Genomic DNA, 16,707 nt, shown 5'->3' on the forward strand with positions numbered 1-16,707 from the left:
TGAGGCTCAAGCTCTGGTAGATAATTTCTTTCTTTCTTTCTTTCCGTTTGTTTGGAGATGCAGAAAGTCCTTGACTTACGACCACAAGTGAGCTCAAAATTTCCACGGCTTAAGTGAGTTTTCACTCCAATGACGGCCTTTGTTGCCACGGTTGCTAAGTGAATAAATCCAGTTGTTAAGCTAAGTAGCATGGTTGTTAGGTAAATTCCCCATTGACTTTGTTTGTCGGAGAGTCGCCAAAGGGGATCACGTGACCCGAGGACACTGCGACCATCATAAATATGAGTCAGTGACCAAGTTTTGGAATCCTGATCCTGTGACTATGGGGATGCTGCAACGGTTGTCAAAGGTCACTTTTTTCCAGGTGCCGCTGGAACTTTTAATGGTCATTAAACAAACGGTCGTTAAGTCGAAGACTCTCTGTAAAGGGGACAAGATTTCTGCCATCGCCACTAATAAAAACCGGGGTTCCCTTTTAACTGTGAGGTTGGGTTCCCAGCAAGCTCTGGGCTACGACGCTTGGAATCCTGGGAAAACCCAAGTCAAGGAGAGGCTTTGATGCTTTCAAAGAGGAGTGATTAAAAATACGGCTCGGGGTTCCCAGCGTTCCCAGTTTGTCTGTTCATATGATTTCTGTGGAACTGGGGAAGTGGTCTTTCTGAAACGGTCTCCTTTAAGAAGCAAAAATGAAGCACAAATATCTGGCTGCAGCAACCTATCAGGACCCAAGCAAATAATGTGTGCGTGTGTGTGTGTGTGTATGCATGTATAGATGTACGGTGTGTGCATAGGTAAAGGTTCCCCTCTTGACTTCAAGGTGTTGGTATCCATCTTTCTGTTTATCTCTCCCAAATGATCTGCTGTGATACATCCAGAAGAATCTTTCAGTTGCAAATTACTATTATTTATTTTTTACAAATGTTAAAATGAACGTTCATAAAGGTAAAGGTTCCCCTCGCACATATGTGCTAGTCGTTCACGACTCAAGTGGGGCGGTGCTCATCTCCGTTTCAAAGCCGAAGAGCCAGCGCTGCCCGAAGACGTCTCCGTGGTCATGTGGCCAGCATGACTCAACGCCGAAGGCGCACGGAGGAACACTGTTCCCTTCCCACCAAAGGCGGTTCCTATTTTTCTACTTGCATTTTTTTTACGCGCTTGTTTTTAATTGTGGGTTTCTGTGACTGATGATGACCCTTGGCACATATTTTTTTTTTGCTTTTCTCTCCCGTTCTCAGCTCGCCTCGATGAGGCAACAGCGAGTGGACTTTTATCTTGGGGCCATCAGGGACATGCTGGTGGCTGTGGGCGGCAGGAATGAACACGGAGCACTGTCCTCGGTTGAGACCTACAGCCCCGAGAAGGACAGCTGGTCTTACGTCGCCGGCTTGCCCAGGTGTGAAACGCAGATGATGATGATAGAACAGAATGCTGTTTTGGTCACCGTATTATAAAAAAAAGGGTTCCACCACAAAACCGCGGTCGACTAAAGCGCGCTCGATGAAACCGCGTACCTGATGTCATCACAGCGTGATGAAAAATGCACGCTGTGAGCGGTAAAGCTAAAATTAACGCGTAAACCTAAACCTAACCCCCCCAAACCTAACGCTAAACCTAACCCTTAACCTAACCCTAAACCTAACCCTAACACTTAACGTAACCCTAACCCTTAACCTAACCCTAACTCTAACCCTTACCTTTACGTGAATCGGCTTGCTTTAAAAGCGCTTTTTAAAGCGCCCTTTTTTCTCCGCGGTCGTTGTCGCGCTGCTGATGACGTCAGCGACGCGCTTTAATCGGGCGCGCTTTAGTGGACCGCGGTTTTGTCGTGCCACGAAAAAAAGTGGTAGACATTCTGGAAAGAGTCAGCCACTTACCCGGCACGGCACAGGAGTCCTTACTTGAGCAGGGGGTTGGACTAGAAGACCTCCAGGGTCTCTTCCAAGTCTGCTATTCTGTTAATTTAGGCGACTACAGTTGTGACTCATCTGGAAAGCACCAGATTCGATGGCACAGTCTTGGCCTCCTCCGGATTCCATCTGCCAGCCAATGCCGGCTGGCGACCCCCCCGGGGAAGAGCCTTCTCTGTTGCAGCTCCGGCCCTCTGGAACGAACTGCCCGTGGAAATCCAGACCCTTACTACCCTCCCGGCCTTCCGCAAAGCTACTAACTCCTGGCTGTTCCGGCAGGCTGGGGGCTGTTGAAAGTATCCAGCCGCGCTTCATCTGTGAATGTTGTCGTGTTTTAAATTGTTGTATTGTCTTGTATTGTCTTCTTTATCCCCTTCCCCAGTTTTATTGTAAGCCGCCCGGCGTCCTTCGGGAGTGGGCGGCATACAAAACCAATAAATGAAATGAAATGAGATTAAGGAGGCCTCCGGAGAGAAGATCAGGAAAACCTGGTAGCATCGAAAACCTCTGCCGTTTCCTACACACACAATTCTTTCTCTTTTTTCTGCTCTTTTTTAAGTTTTTAATTCTCTGTCCCACCCATCTCTCCTGCAAGATGAAGCAACCCACAGGTATATTCTTGCAAAACTGTCTTGAAATTAGGCCAGAGATTGCCTCCTGCTCTTAAGGTTGCTTACCTTTATATCACAACTTGAGAGACCGCCTCCTGCCAATTACCTCCCTACGACCTATCAGATCACACAGATTAGGCCTCCTCCGAGTTCCATCCGCCAGTCAGTGTCGACTGGCAACTACGCGAAGGAGAGCCTTTTCAGTCGTAGCTCCGACCCTTTGGAACGATCTCCCCGTGGAGATTCGTACCCTCACCACCCTCCAGACCTTCCGCACAGCCCTCAAGATCTGGCCTGTCAGGCCTGGGGTTAAAGATTATAATCCGTCCCCTCCCGAATGGTGAATGAATGTTGCTTCTATTTTTAATTATGTACTGTTTTTATACGTCATTGTGTGTACCCCCTTCCCTATACGTTGTAAGCCGCCCTGAGTCCCCTCAGGGAAAAGGGCGGCCTATAAATAAATTTATCTACAATCTACAATCTACAACTGATATATCACCAAAGGTACTTGGGCAACCGAAGGTTGTGCCCAGGGGGCTCCAAATAATTCCTATGCGAGGCACATATTGGATTGCATGGACTTACGTACTGAATAAGGGAAGGATCTTTCTTGGTTTTTGGATCCAGAGAGCTAACCGTAAGGCCAAATTCAAAAATCCCAAGTCCTAGCTTAGCCGTAAAAGCCAACTGGGTGACCTTAGGCCAGCCCCGCTCTCAGCCCAACCTACCTCAGAGGGCTGTTGTTGTTAAAAGTAGGATAAAGTGTGTTAGATATGTTTTGCTCCTTCTCCGGGTGCTGTCGACCGGACACTGCCGGCTGGTGACCCCTCGGGGGACGGCCTTCTTTGTAGCTGCCCCGGCCCTGTGGAACGATCTACCCGTGGAGATCCAGACCCTTCCCACTCTCTCGGCCTTCCGAAAAGCCACTAAAACCTGGCTATTCCGGCAGGCCTGGGGCTGTTGACCACGCGAATGAGGTCCGGCCCCACCAAGATTGAGCGTATAGTGCACTGCTTTTAAATTTGTTTTCCTCTCTTTCTAGTTTTTAACTTTTTATCTTTTAGTCTTGTTTTTGTAAGCCGCCCGGAGTCCTATGGGATTGGGCGGCATATAAATTTATTAAATTACAATTAGCTGCCTTGAGTTATTTGTAAATGTAAGCAGTAAGCACTTAGACTTATATACCGCTTCACAGTGCTTTTACAGCCCTCTCTAAGCGGTATACAGAGTCAGCATGTTGCCCCCAGCAATCTGGGTCCTCTTTTTACCCACCTCGGAAGGATGGAAGGCTGAGTCAACCTTGAGCCAGTCAGGATCGAACTGTAAGAGCCGAGGTGGCGCAGTGGTTAAATGCAGCACTGCAGGCTACTTCAGCTGACTGCAGTTCTGCAGTTCGGCTGTTCAAATCTCACCGGCTCAAGGTTGACTCAGCCTTCCATCCTTCCGAGGTGGGTAAAATGAGGACCCAGACTGTGGGGGCGATATGCTGACTCTGTAAACCGCTTAGAGAGGGCTGAAAGCTCTATGAAGCGGTATATAAGTCTAACTGCAATTGCTAACTCAACGCAGCCAGGCATGCTCTGTTAACACCGCAGAGTAAATAGTAAAAGCTCCTCCTGCTAAGATGGGTCGCTTAAAGTCTCGTTTCGTTTTTTCTTCCGCTGCAGGTTCACGTACGGTCACGCAGGCGCCGTCCACGAGGAACTCGTCTACATTTCGGGAGGCCACGATTACCAGATCGGCCCCTATCGCAAAAACCTGCTGTGCTATGATTACCGGACGGATGCCTGGGAGGAGAGGAGGCCCATGATCACTGCCCGTGGCTGGCACAGCATGTCTACTTTACATGACGACATTTATTCGATCGGGGGCAGCGACGACCACCTGGAGACCATGACACGCTTCGACATCCTGGAGGTGGAATCCTACAGCCCCAAATGCAATCAGTGGACGAGAGTGGCGCCTCTGCTCCAGGCTAACAGCGAGTCTGGCGTAGCCACCTGGGACGGCAAGATCTACATCCTGGGCGGCTACAGTTGGGAGAACACGGTCTTCTCCAGGGCCCTTCAGGTCTACGACAAAATGACTAAGCAGTGGCAGAAAGGGAGCGACCTTCCCAAGGCCATCGCCGGCGTGTCGGCTTGCGTCTGCGTCTTGAGGCCCAGGTCGCACGACAAAAAGAAAAAGGCCAAGCCACAATGCCACGAACATCGAGGGAGATGAGGGGTAGCGCTTGGGTCGAAGCCTGTCCTTGTCCCGATACAGGCAGACCGCAAATTTACAACCACGATTGGAACCAGAATTCCCATCACTAAACGAGGCGGTTGTGAAGCAGTATTGCACCTGATTTAACATCTTTTCTTCCCCTGGTGGTGGAGCAAAATGCCACGGTTGTTAAGTGAATTGTGTAGTTGCTAAGTGAATCCAGCTTTTGCTATTGATCTTTGTCAGAAGCTGGTTGAGAAGGTTGCAATATGGTGATAATGTGATTCTCGGATGCTTCAACCTTCCTTGCCAAGTGCCTGAATTTTGATCGCGAGAATGCCACAAGAATCGTGTGAGAAGTGGTCGGAAGTCACTTTTTTTCAGCACCCATCTGAACATTGAAATGGTTGCTAAATGCACTGCCGTAAGTCGAGGACAACCTGTACAGAGAACTGATTTTGGAAACTTCAGAATTATACCTTCTTGACTTGGGCTAGAGAACTTCCTCCGTTGTCCATCCTTGTTTCTCGGAATGGCGAGCAAACGTTACTCGTTTCGGGAGCAACCTAAGCGTTAGGGCACGAAGTCTGTGAGAAGAAATCAGCAGAGCATCTACAAATGGGGAGATGAATGTCAGGGATCTTCAGAGAAAGCAGGGCACAGGTAGATTTGCCTTTTCTTGGAAGGTAGAATTGTGTCAGTAAAAGCCTGTCCGTCAAAGCTCACTTCTTGTATTAAAATCCTACTTTGGGCAAATTGATCAAAACGGAGAAGTGAGAATGAGATAGCAATAGCAATCAGCACTTAGACTTATATGCCACTTCACAGAGCTTTACAGCCCTCTCTAAGCGGTTTACAGCACCAGTATCTTGCCCCAAACAGTCTGGGTCCTCATTTTACCCAACTTAGAAGGATGGAAGGCTAAGTTAACTTTTTAGCCTGGTGAGATTCAAATTGCAGACAGCCGGCAGTCAGCTGCAGTAACATTCAACTGTCCTTTATGGTTGAATTGAGATTCGTGAAGCTGCAGTACTTCATATTCTGTTTTCACCAGCTAAGAGGTTCCTGAAACATCTGGTTTATTTTTTACCCTCCCTGTAATGACAGTGCATGTTGTGTTTTGGCCTGAAGAGCGTATCAACACTTAGAGGTAGCTTAAATGATTGGGTGTAAGATTAGCTCTCTGTTCCAGGCAAAGCACATTTCTCATGAATTTGGAGAAGCCTTTATTTAGTAGAAGATCCTGTTTTGCTAATACTTAGCTGGGCACTTAGAAGCGGTTTCACTTGAAGGGTTAAGGCGCTGAACGATGGGCAGTGAAACGTGAATCTTGGTCTTGCCTTAGACACAAAGCCAGTTGGGTGACTTTCACCACTCCTCCTCTCTCAGCCAAAGGGGGATAAAGGCCACTTTTGAAAATACTGCCAAAAAAAACTGCAGGAACTTGTCAGTGTAGTCTCTAGGAGTAAAAACATTGGGGAAACAACTATCTTCTAGACCTAATTTGTATAGAAACATTCTTCTTTCCTGTAAACGGAGCAGATCATTTTTGCAAGGTTTGCTCAACAAATATTAGCTTGGAACGATGTAATCTCTTTTCCTCCAGGCCTTTTTTATGTGTTTGGTCCCGAATTTGGATTTCAAACAATAAACTTGTTTCCAAAGAAAAGTTGGCTTTGTTCCATATTGATCGGCCAAGGATGCTGCTTTCCATCATCAGCGTCCTGAAAAGGAGGGAGTGAAGAGTTTTGTAAAGTGTAATTTTGTAAAAGTGAGTAATGTTGTCCAGGCTTCACGTGAAGCGTCCAGCTGGATCACATCCAATGTACCTGTTTTCTTCAGCTGTCCAAAATGGGGTTGCAACATCATTTTTTCCCCTGCCCTAGAGAGAAGAGCTGACCAGTTAAAATATTGCAGGAAAGTAATGCGGTGTTGTAGGAAATTTAAACAATTCCAAAGCAAACCTCACTCCTTACTAGTACTGATGATACCTAGTTGGGTCATGAGACGTCTGCAAGAAAACAACCAAAGGTTGCATCAAAAGTTGGTTTGAGCAAAAAAACCAAAAGTTGGTTTGAGCAAAAAAAATAAAATAAAGGCCAGCCTCTCGATTTAGGCGGCGTTTTCCGACAACACCCTTTTCTCTGGTTGTTAAGAACCGCTCCATCCAACACGTGCTCTGGGGAAAGCCCGGCGCCTGCGCAGTGCCGATCAACCTCACCGTCGCGCAAGAAGCCACACCTCTCTCCACTCCGGAGCAAGCGCAAAAATGTATTCAAATAAGCGCCCATGCGCAGACGGCTCCCTTCCCTCGCGACGGCCGGAATGCGCGTGCGCCCGACATGTCTCCGTCGCCCCTCCCTCGCGCGTGTATGGACACCCGCTCCTCCCCACCACCATGAGGAGAATGCGTGCCAATCGTTTCCCCTCGCATTCATTCGTTCATTTCCCGTAACGAATAAGGTCAATCCCCCCCCCCGCTCCAGGGCATCGTGAGATAAGAACTCCCACCACCATGCCCAAGTCGGGGCCCCTCAAACCGATCAATGACTGACGGTATAGGAAACGCCCCCCCGGAGGCGAGCCGCGCTTGCGCAAGTCGCCTCAAAGGCTCCCTCCCACCTCAAACCGGACCACGGTTCGTCGCGCGCCTGCGCAGCCAGCACTTGGCCTCCCTTCCCGGCCTCATCCGTTGGGAAGGCGCATGCGCAGAGGGGCGAGGGAGGGAGTGGCTCACCCGCCAGCCGGCGAGCCCGCCTGTGGGATCGCGAAGCGCGTGCCGCGAAGCGCGCGGGCCTCTAGTGCGCAGGCGCCGCGGCCGCCCCTCCCCTGCCCGCCCGTCCGCCGTGTGTGGTGGCGGCCGTGCGCCTTTGCCAGCAGCGAGCGAGCGAGCGAGAAGATGGCGGCGGCGGCGCCCGCCGCGTGAGGCGCTGAGGGAGACGGCTGAGCCCCGCCGCCGCGGCCGCCTTCTCCCTCAGCGAGGGGCCCGGGCGCCATGGCGGTCCACGGCGCTCAGGTAAAACCGCCGAGGGCCCTCCCTGCCCGGGGCGGGAACACGCTGACTGGGCCGGGCCTGACTCCGAGGCTGCAGCCCCGCGGAGCCTTTCCGACGCTCTCGGACGGGGAAAAGGGAGCCGGGGCTGATGGGTTATGTGGTACTGGGGAGGGGAGGGCGGGGGGCGCGCGCGGGCCTCCCCTTCCCCCCGCGGGGCCCTTCAGTGGGGCGGCCGTGCCGCATGGCGGTGGTGGGGGAGGGAGAGGGGCTTCCCTCTGCCAAGCGAGGACGGAGGCGGCGGGCGGAGGCCCCGCTGAAGGCTCAGGCGCCGACCGCGTGGAGGGGCGGCCTGCCTCGGCTCGGCCTGGCTTCCCACCTCTTTCGCCCCGGGGGCGTTTGGGACAGGGCCAGGAGCGCCTTCCTTCGGGTGCGGGTTGGGGGGTTTGAGGGAGATTTTCTTCTCCAGGGAATGGGTGGGCTGCCCTTTGTCTTTAGTGGGGAGTGGGCTTATTTGCCAGCTGGAAGGAAAAGGAGGCCTCGTTCTCCTTGTGGTTTGGTTGCCTTGCTTAGGCTGGCCTTGTTGGGTTGAAAGTCCAGGTAAGAGGGAGGTTTGGATTGGAATGGGGGGGGCAGGTAGATTGTGTGTTTGTGTATACACACGTGCACACACACATTAATTCAGTGTTCACCTATACACACACATGCATATGTAGATGTGTGAGTATGTATGTCTGGGTGTGCGTGGACGCACACACTAATCCAGTACTCACCTATACATACATATGCATACATATATGTGTTATATGTACATATACACACACAAGACTAATCCAGTAATTGCCTATATGCACAAATGCATACATACATTCATGTTATGTATACACACATCCACAGTAATCCAATACTTGTGTTATTGCACGCACACCTGCATACATACATTTATGTTATGTATACACACAACCACCCTCAACTCTAATCCAAGACTTGCCTATATGCATGCATACATGTATGTGTTATATGTATGTATGTATGCATATGTATATGTGTTTTATTTGTGCTGATAAATAAACAAAGGGAGACTAGTACAGATCTACTTCAAGCCATTTAGATTTTAGATTTTATTGACATTTGTAGGCCGCCCTTTTCCCTGAGGGGACTCAGGGCGGCTCACATAAAATCAGGGAAGGGGAAATGCAGACAATAACAAAGACACATATAATAAAACAGTAACCAACATGCATTCATCATTCGGGAGGGGCAACTATCTTCATCCCCAGGCCTGACGGGCTAGCCAGTTCTTCAAGGCTGTGCGGAAGGCCTGGACGGTGGTGAGGGTACGAATCTCCACGGGGAGTTCGTTCCAAAGGGTCGGGGCGACTACTGAGAAGGCCCTCCTCCTTGTAGTTGCCAGCCGACACTGGCTGGCCGATGGAATACGGAGGAGGCCCAATCTGTGTGATCTTATTGGTCGCAGGGAGGTGATTGGCAGAAGGCGGTCTCTCAAGTATCCAGATCCAGATTTATCTCAAGTATCCAGATCCAGATTTAGCTCTCATCAGCTAGCCATACCCTTACTGGGATTCGAACCTGTGCTGTATTGCATCTTAGGCAAACGTCTTAGCCATTATGCCACACACAACCACACTCAACTCTAATCCAAGACTTGCCTATATGCATGCATACATGTATGTGTTATATATGCATACATGTATGTATGTATATGTATATATATGTATATATATACACACACACACTAATCCAATACTTGCCTATCTGAACACGTGTGCTATATTATGTATACATATAACCATGTTCAATTCTAACCAATACTTGCCTATGTGCACCCATTCATGCATACATACATGTATGATTTATACATATATTATACAACTCTTAATTCGGTATTCTCCTATAGGCACATGCATACATACAGGAAAAAGGTGATGAATAGCTTTGGTTTTTGGAGGAGAGCTGGTAATGAATTTACGTGTTTTTGTAGCAGTGGATTAAGGGCAAAGAGGAGAATAATAACTTTTGGGTATGAATAGAGGTAAGACAGATTTTTGGCACCTTCCCTTTTTATTGAGCAGAACTTTTTAGCATTTGCTGACAGCAATATTGGGAGGGGGGAAGATTTCCTTTTGCTGGCTCTTAGATACTTGTTTTCTCTGCTCACAGTTGTAGGTTTTCAAACACGCTGTTAGGAATGCAGCCGGAAAAGTTACTGGAATGCTGTATTTTAAAGTGATGATATGCTGTTTAGGTAGCAAAGAGAATTTTTACATCTAAATTTGGGTGTCATGAAAGCTCCTCATTTCCTTTTGATTTTTATGTGGCATTTTTACCTGTGGGATGAGATGTAAAACATACTCCAGAAAGCAACTTGGTTACATTCCTATTTATAATAGTCAGGAAATACATAGTTGTAAAAAAAGGGGGGAGCTGTGCTATGTTAATTTATGGAAATCTAGGACATTTACAACTTTTATTGTGTATCACACCTCAAGTCATGAATTCTGTCTACTCAGTTTAGCAAATATAATTTCTGTCTTTATATTTGTTTGTATATGCATATTAAAAGCAATATTTTCTCCTTAGGTTTTGTTACTTCAGTAGCTAACCAGTTTTTGCATTGGAAGCTAAAGTTGAATGACTTCTTGAAAGGCAATCAATCTGGCTCTGGGAGACACGCAATTACACATAGCTCTTGCAAATCTATGTAGATATTGCATTTTCATTGATCTAATTAGTTGCCTATATTTGTATACACAAATCTCATATATCCTGTACTTACAATTCCTTTTTGTTGTAATTGAAATAGTAATAACTGCCAGCCATATAAACCCCAACTTCATATATTGCCTCTATGTGGCCAGAAATCTGAATTGTGCTTTGTATGTCTACCATGTGCTGTTCTGCATTGTAATTGAGGCCATGAAAACTTTTGACATCCTATTTGTAGGGACTCAGAATGGCTTGCTTCTCTAATTCTTAAGCAAAAGGAAGGCGATACTAAACCATTGATTAGATCCTGATTCAGTTAAATAAGTTTCAGCAATGATTGTAAGTTTCATCATGAAGCAGGGTGCATTTACCTTCTCCAGTGGAAGGTTGTATGCTTTTTAAATCAAAGTAACCTCAAAAGTGGTTTTGCAATACCAACCCAATTTTGTGTAATGGTTAAATTGTTAGATTTTAATAGAAGGCAAAGGTCAGTACTTTTCAGTAATAAAGTTCACTATATAGCAGCGATGGCGAACCTTTTTTGGCTTGCGTGCCATAAGTGGGGGGAGCGCAGGGGGGGTTGTGTGCTGCACCCATAATGCAATGCGCAACCCCCCCTACAGGAGTGACCCCCCCCAATTTTTTGCATGCTTTTTTCGCCCTCCCCAGGCTCAAGAGGCTTTATAGGAGCCTGGGGAGGGTGAAAACAGCCTCCCCCGCCCCCCTGGACGCCCTCCGGAAGCTTCAGGGACCTTCAGGAGGCTTCCCTGAAGCCACTGGAGAAGTCAAAACTACTCTCCGAGCAAACCTGAAGTCCGTTCCTGAACTTTTGGTTTGCCCGTAGGGCCGGTTTTTTGCGCTCCGGAGGCTTCACGGAAGCTCATGAAGCCTCCGGGGGATGCAGGGGAGGCTCTTTTCACCCTCCCCAGGCTCCTATAAAGCCTCTGGAGCATGGGGAGGGCGAAAAATGGCTTTAAAAAAGAGTGAACTCAGCTGGCCAGCGCACGCATGCGCGCTGGACCTGACAGGGCAACATCTCGCGTGCCCTCAGAAATGGCTTTGCGTGCCATAGAAGAGCCGAAGTGGCGCAGTGGTTAGGGTGCAGTACTGCAGGCCACTTCAGCTGACTGCTAACTGCAGTTCGGCGGTTCAAATCTCACTGGCTCAAAGGTTGACTCAGCCTTCCATCCTTCCGAGGTGGGTGAAATGAGGACCCAGACTGTGGGGGCAATATGCTGACTCTGTAAACCGCTTAGAGAGGGCTGAAAGCCCTATGAAGCGGTATATAAGTCTAACTGCTATTGCTATAGGTCCGCCATCATGGCTCTAGGATAAGGACGCAAGGATACCACTTGCTTTAGTATAAGAAAATATAAGAGAAAGATATTTTCAGTTTTTAAACACATAGTACATTGATAATGTTACTATGGGTAATGAAACATCTGTAAGAAAACAACCAAGCTCAGAAAGCACCAAGAAAACCAACAACCCCCTCCCCCCCCAACAGATTTGTAGTAAGGCTATTTAGTATCTGGAGCCTTAGGACTGGTGTTCTGTTCCTTCAAATTATCTTGTACATTGCTTCAAAAAAGATACATTAATTAGATTGTTTTTTTTTTTAAAAAAAAGTAATTATATTGGATTAAAAAAAAGCCCCAAAGCATCATAGCACCTAAAAGAATGTGTTTCTAATCTGCTTCTCCTGCATTTCATTTAAGATCCACCCTGATGGATAATTTTCCATCAGTATCATAGGGATGCTATACCTATTTTCCAGGAAAGTGAAATCATTTCAATTCTCCAGAACTTTTGTTTTTTAATTTTTGGTTGGTCTTGTCAGTAATAGTGGGAGTGATGTTTTGAAATTGAAAATTAGCAGTTTGTAAGTGATTATTTACTATATTTTTATTATGAAAATTACCTTTTAATTGGCACTACATTATTTGTAGTAGAGGTTGTGATGCCTTTCCTGTCCTGGTTCTTTTGGGGTCTATTTGGACTACAAGTATATTTTCAAATGCTGTTGGAATATGATCATATATTAAATTCATGTCATTTGTTGCTTCCTCTGAAATGAATAATATCTGCTAAACCACATGTTTAATTTGAAAAGTTTATTTTTGAGGCAGATACCTGCTTTAAAATCTCTGTTCACTCATGGCATGGATATTTGTGCATATGCACAAAGATTGTATATATGCAGTTTATTCAAGTGAGAAAAATTAAGTATGCTAAAATTACCTTGAATTCTTCCACCATTTTAACTAAATTATATCTGTAGGATTCTCTCACCTTGCTATTATAAATCTCTAATAGCCTGGATTTTAAAAATTTCTGAACATTAAGATGTGCCTGAACTTGAAGCTTCTGGCAGTTCTTTTGTACTACATGTTAACCTTTTTATTCCACCTTGATAATTTTAAAAAAAAGATTTATAAAACAAGATTGCGAGCCAGTTTTATGTAATGAGAAGGCACTAGAAAACAATCTTGGAAGCTGTGAGTTCCCGTCCTGCCACAGGTATAAATCCATCTGGGACATACAGTCTCTCAAACCTAGGAAGTAGGCAATGACAAACGACTTCTGAAAGCCTACCTAGAAAACTTCATGGACTTGTCATAGTTGTCTCTCTAAAAGTCAAGACTTAGTTGAAAGCACAGAAACAACCAGTAATGATAACCCAATTATTTTAATGGAAGCGAAATACTAAATTTTTTCTTAATTAAAATATTCTTATTGCAGTCTGTGCTATCTGCAGTGCTAAGATTTATTTATTTTTTTTGCACGCTGTTTAAATAGAATGTCTAGAATATAATTTGCTTGGAATTTAGGTTGCTTTCTTGAAATTGGAATTGTGGTGAGTTAAATGTTTTTTGCAATATTTTTTTTATGTCGATCGCAATCTACAGAGCAACCTTTTGATTTAGAATGCAACCTTAGAAAAGGTTGTTTCTCACATAATGTTCAGCCAAATTCTTTCCGCCCAAGGCTTCGTTCTATGACAGCCTCATCGTACATACAAAAAATGGCTGAGCTCTCACAAAATGCTGCAGCTTTGCAAGATTTGAAACGTGATTTCTGCCATTTGGGATAGAGTCAGTATATATATATATATATATTTGGAAATAAGCAGTTACTCCGGATTCTCTAGGCAACGTTGTCGACCTCAGAGCTAAGCTGTACTGTACTATAGTCTTATCATGATGCAGAGACCCATGTACAGGTAGTCCTTGACTAACAGTTCATTAGTGACCAAAGTTTCAACGGCACTGAAAAAATTGACCATCTTTCGCACTTATGATCGTGGTAGCATCCCCATGGTCACGTGATTTACATTCGGCCGCTTGACAACCGACTCACATTTATGACGGTCGCAATGTCCCAGAGTCATGTGGTCCTTTTGCGACCTTCTGACAAGCAAAGCCAATGGGAAAACCAGATTCACTTAACAACAACGGTGTATACTGGTTTAAGAACTGCAGTGATTCACTTAACAAATGTGGCACGAAAGGTCATACAATGGCAAAATTCATTTAACAAATTCCTCACTAGCAACATAAATTTTGGGCTCAATTGTCATAAATTGAGGACTACCTGTAGTATGATGTACCTATCAAGGTATGATGCATGCCTCAAACCACCATGGCTTACTCAACAAACCATGACTAAACGCTTTGGCAGCCTTCTTGTAAAAATAAAAGGTGTATGGAATTATTGGCTTGCTATGATTCCTCCAGATAAGTTTGACAATCTTCCCTTATTTTAGAATTAGCATGATAAAATATGCATTTATGGAATGCGCTTTCTGCAGAATTATCTGTTGTGAGTGTCTATAGCTAATCCATACATCTAAGTTTCAGCTTACTATAATATTACTTTTTGCTTATTGTTGTCAGGGTGTTGTTTTTCTTTTTAACAGATCATTGTATTTAGAACTTTCTGGCTTTGAGCCACTGGATTATAATCATTTGTCACTTTAATGCTGTTTCAGCAAAGTAGATGGTCAGTTTGAAAGACCTGGATTGCTAGACATGCAGTTTTTTTTCTGTCCAGTTGAAATAGTTGATATATGGCTGTACATAATGCTTTATATATGACCATTTAGCGTGGCACTCAGCATTTAAATAGCAGCAGTGTTTCATCGCAGGAGACGTTTTCTCAGTTTTAAAAAAACTTCTGTAATTAGAACCAGAATGTTCTCATTCCATACTTAATAAATTGTGATGTGTGTTTGTCCAAGGTGAAAGCAGAGAGGTGGTTAAATGCACATCAGGTACTCCTCTTTCATTGGTGAGTTGATAAGAGGCTTTAATCGCTTGCTATCTGATTAAGTTGAAGGTGGCCTGGACTGAACAAGGGGAAGAAAAAAAAAGAGAATGGAGAAACCGAATAAGATGTCTGACAGAATCAATTGTCAGAATCCAAACCCGTTGTCTCCATCATAAAGTGCTACCATTGGGTTAAAACACAGTTTCAAAATAATTGGGTCTCAGCTTTTGCCTTAGTGTATAGTCTTGATACATGACACCCAATTTTAAATGGGCTATTTTGGCTGGAGATTTTTTTAGCTTAGAAGTATTTTGTAGTATGTCTTTTATTATTCCCCAGAAAACACTAAAACCTACAGTTCTGTCCTTAGGCAACTGTCAGATAAAATAGGCCACAAATATTTAGATTTCTTGTTTAACAGCTGACACCAACCCTCCCATCAGTTTCCACTTCTCCAGCAGGATTTACAGGTTTTGGAAGACATAAGCGCAATCTTATAGATACTATCTGCCTGGAGTACAGTTTCATTCAAGAACTAAATTCCTCCCACTCCTTGTCTTTGTCTTTCCATCTTCCGATCATCCTGTTTGGATTGTCATGCTGGAACAAAAGGCATTTTTTTAAAAAGTTCTTATAGTATGAATGCGCTCAGGTAGGGAGTCAAGCAGCTTCCTAGGTGACTTATTTGAATAGCCTGAATAGGAGAATATCAGTAGATTTCCCTCTTTCCTGCAGGCAAAACCTTTTGTAATTGAAAGACATGAACTGCAAGTAGTTGCAAAAGGTGAGCGAGTTAAACACAGTGTTAGTTTCCCAAAGCCAGAACAAAAATTTCGTATATTTTCATTTAGAAATAACAAATTATTGCTGCCTGTCCAGCAGAGATGCATGTAAAGACTTACTGGAAGAAATAGCAAAGGAAATAAAATAGTTTATTACAATAAGCTAACATTGGTGTAAGTAGCGGACCATATACATAGGTTGGAATAAAGGAATGGTAAATTGGACTGGATCGTTCAGAAAAGTTGTCTATTGTAGCAGTTTATTGAAAGTAAAACTCGTGCTGTAAACTTCAGATAACATCTAAGCACCACAGAAAATGGATTCTTTTTCAGTCCTGGAATTACAATGCAGTGAGTAGTAGAGGTGGCTTGTGGAGTGGTGCAGTCAATTTGTCATGTCAGGATTTTACTACATTCTGCTGCGCATGTAAAATAGACAGAGAAGAGCGCACGGGATGTTAAAATACTAGTCTGTAGCTGTGTAAGGCAACATTTTTAGGATATCTGATACACACACACACACACACACACAAGGGTATGGCTAGCTGATGAGAGCTAAATAGCTTGAAATAGATCTATACTAGTCTCCCTTTATTTATTTATCAGCACAAATACAACAAAATGTAACAAAAAGGCAACAGTAAAAATATTGGGTTTCTGCCTGGATGGTCTCTTGTGACGAGCCGAAGGACAGAGAATGGAAGTAGTGATCTTCCTCCCATATTTGGGCATACCGGGGGTTGTAAAAATCTAATATGTATGTATATATATGTATGTATATATGTATGTATATATATATGTATATATGTGTGTATAAGATTTTTTACAACCCCTGGTAAGCCCCAATTATGGGAGGAAGCTAACTGCTTCCATCATCTGTCCTTCGGCTTGTCACAAGAGTCCATCACGACAGAAACCCAATGTTTTTACTGTTGCCTTTGTTATATTTGTGTTTTTTTTTTATTTGTGCCTTTATTTATTTATCAGCACAAATAAAAAAACACACACACATACATACATATATATATATATATATATATATATATATATATACATACATACATACATACATACATACATACACACACACACATATATATATGCACATGCGCACACACATATATGCACACGCACACACACTACATTATAAATTTTTATTATTTATTAAATTTATAGGCCGCCCAATCCCGCAGGATTACTGCATATATATC

The 16,707-nt window shown here is 44.6% G+C and overlaps 2 protein-coding genes across 6 annotated transcripts in view; both read left to right on the top strand.

The window, feature by feature from the left end:
• Positions 1 to 1,075: 1,075 nt before the first annotated feature.
• Positions 1,076 to 5,339, top strand: KLHL36 (kelch like family member 36). Its single transcript, XM_032231365.1, has 2 exons — positions 1,076 to 1,393; positions 4,189 to 5,339. Exons 1-2 carry the CDS (start codon positions 1,185 to 1,187, stop codon positions 4,742 to 4,744), a joined length of 765 nt encoding a protein of 254 aa, XP_032087256.1. The 5' UTR covers positions 1,076 to 1,184; the 3' UTR covers positions 4,745 to 5,339.
• Positions 5,340 to 7,534: 2,195 nt separating this feature from the next.
• USP10 (ubiquitin specific peptidase 10) overlaps positions 7,535 to 16,707 on the top strand; it is a 29,419-nt gene continuing 20,246 nt past the window's right edge. For 2 of the 5 annotated variants that reach the window (XM_032230188.1, XM_032230190.1), the window contains exon 1: positions 7,535 to 7,742. In XM_032230188.1, the coding sequence (XP_032086079.1) occupies positions 7,722 to 7,742 (21 nt within the window). In that variant the 5' untranslated portion in view covers positions 7,535 to 7,721. Of the gene's footprint in view, positions 7,743 to 7,854; positions 7,882 to 16,707 lie in introns of those variants that run through there. The other 3 variants (XM_032230191.1, XM_032230192.1, XM_032230189.1) reach the window with 2 other exon arrangements.

This window comes from Thamnophis elegans, chromosome 14 (genome assembly GCF_009769535.1).
Source record: "Thamnophis elegans isolate rThaEle1 chromosome 14, rThaEle1.pri, whole genome shotgun sequence".
Classification (NCBI taxonomy): Eukaryota; Metazoa; Chordata; class Lepidosauria; order Squamata; family Colubridae; genus Thamnophis; species Thamnophis elegans.

What these genes read in the sequence shown, in the direction of transcription:
- KLHL36 (XM_032231365.1), top strand. Translation starts at nt 1,185, where the DNA reads ATGATGACCCTTGGCACATATTTTTTTTTTGCTTTTCTCTCCCGTTCT. An exon ending in TACGTCGCCGGCTTGCCCAG is followed by an intron (nt 1,394 to 4,188) that starts GTGTGAAACGCA and finishes CTTCCGCTGCAG; the next exon opens with GTTCACGTACGGTCACGCAG.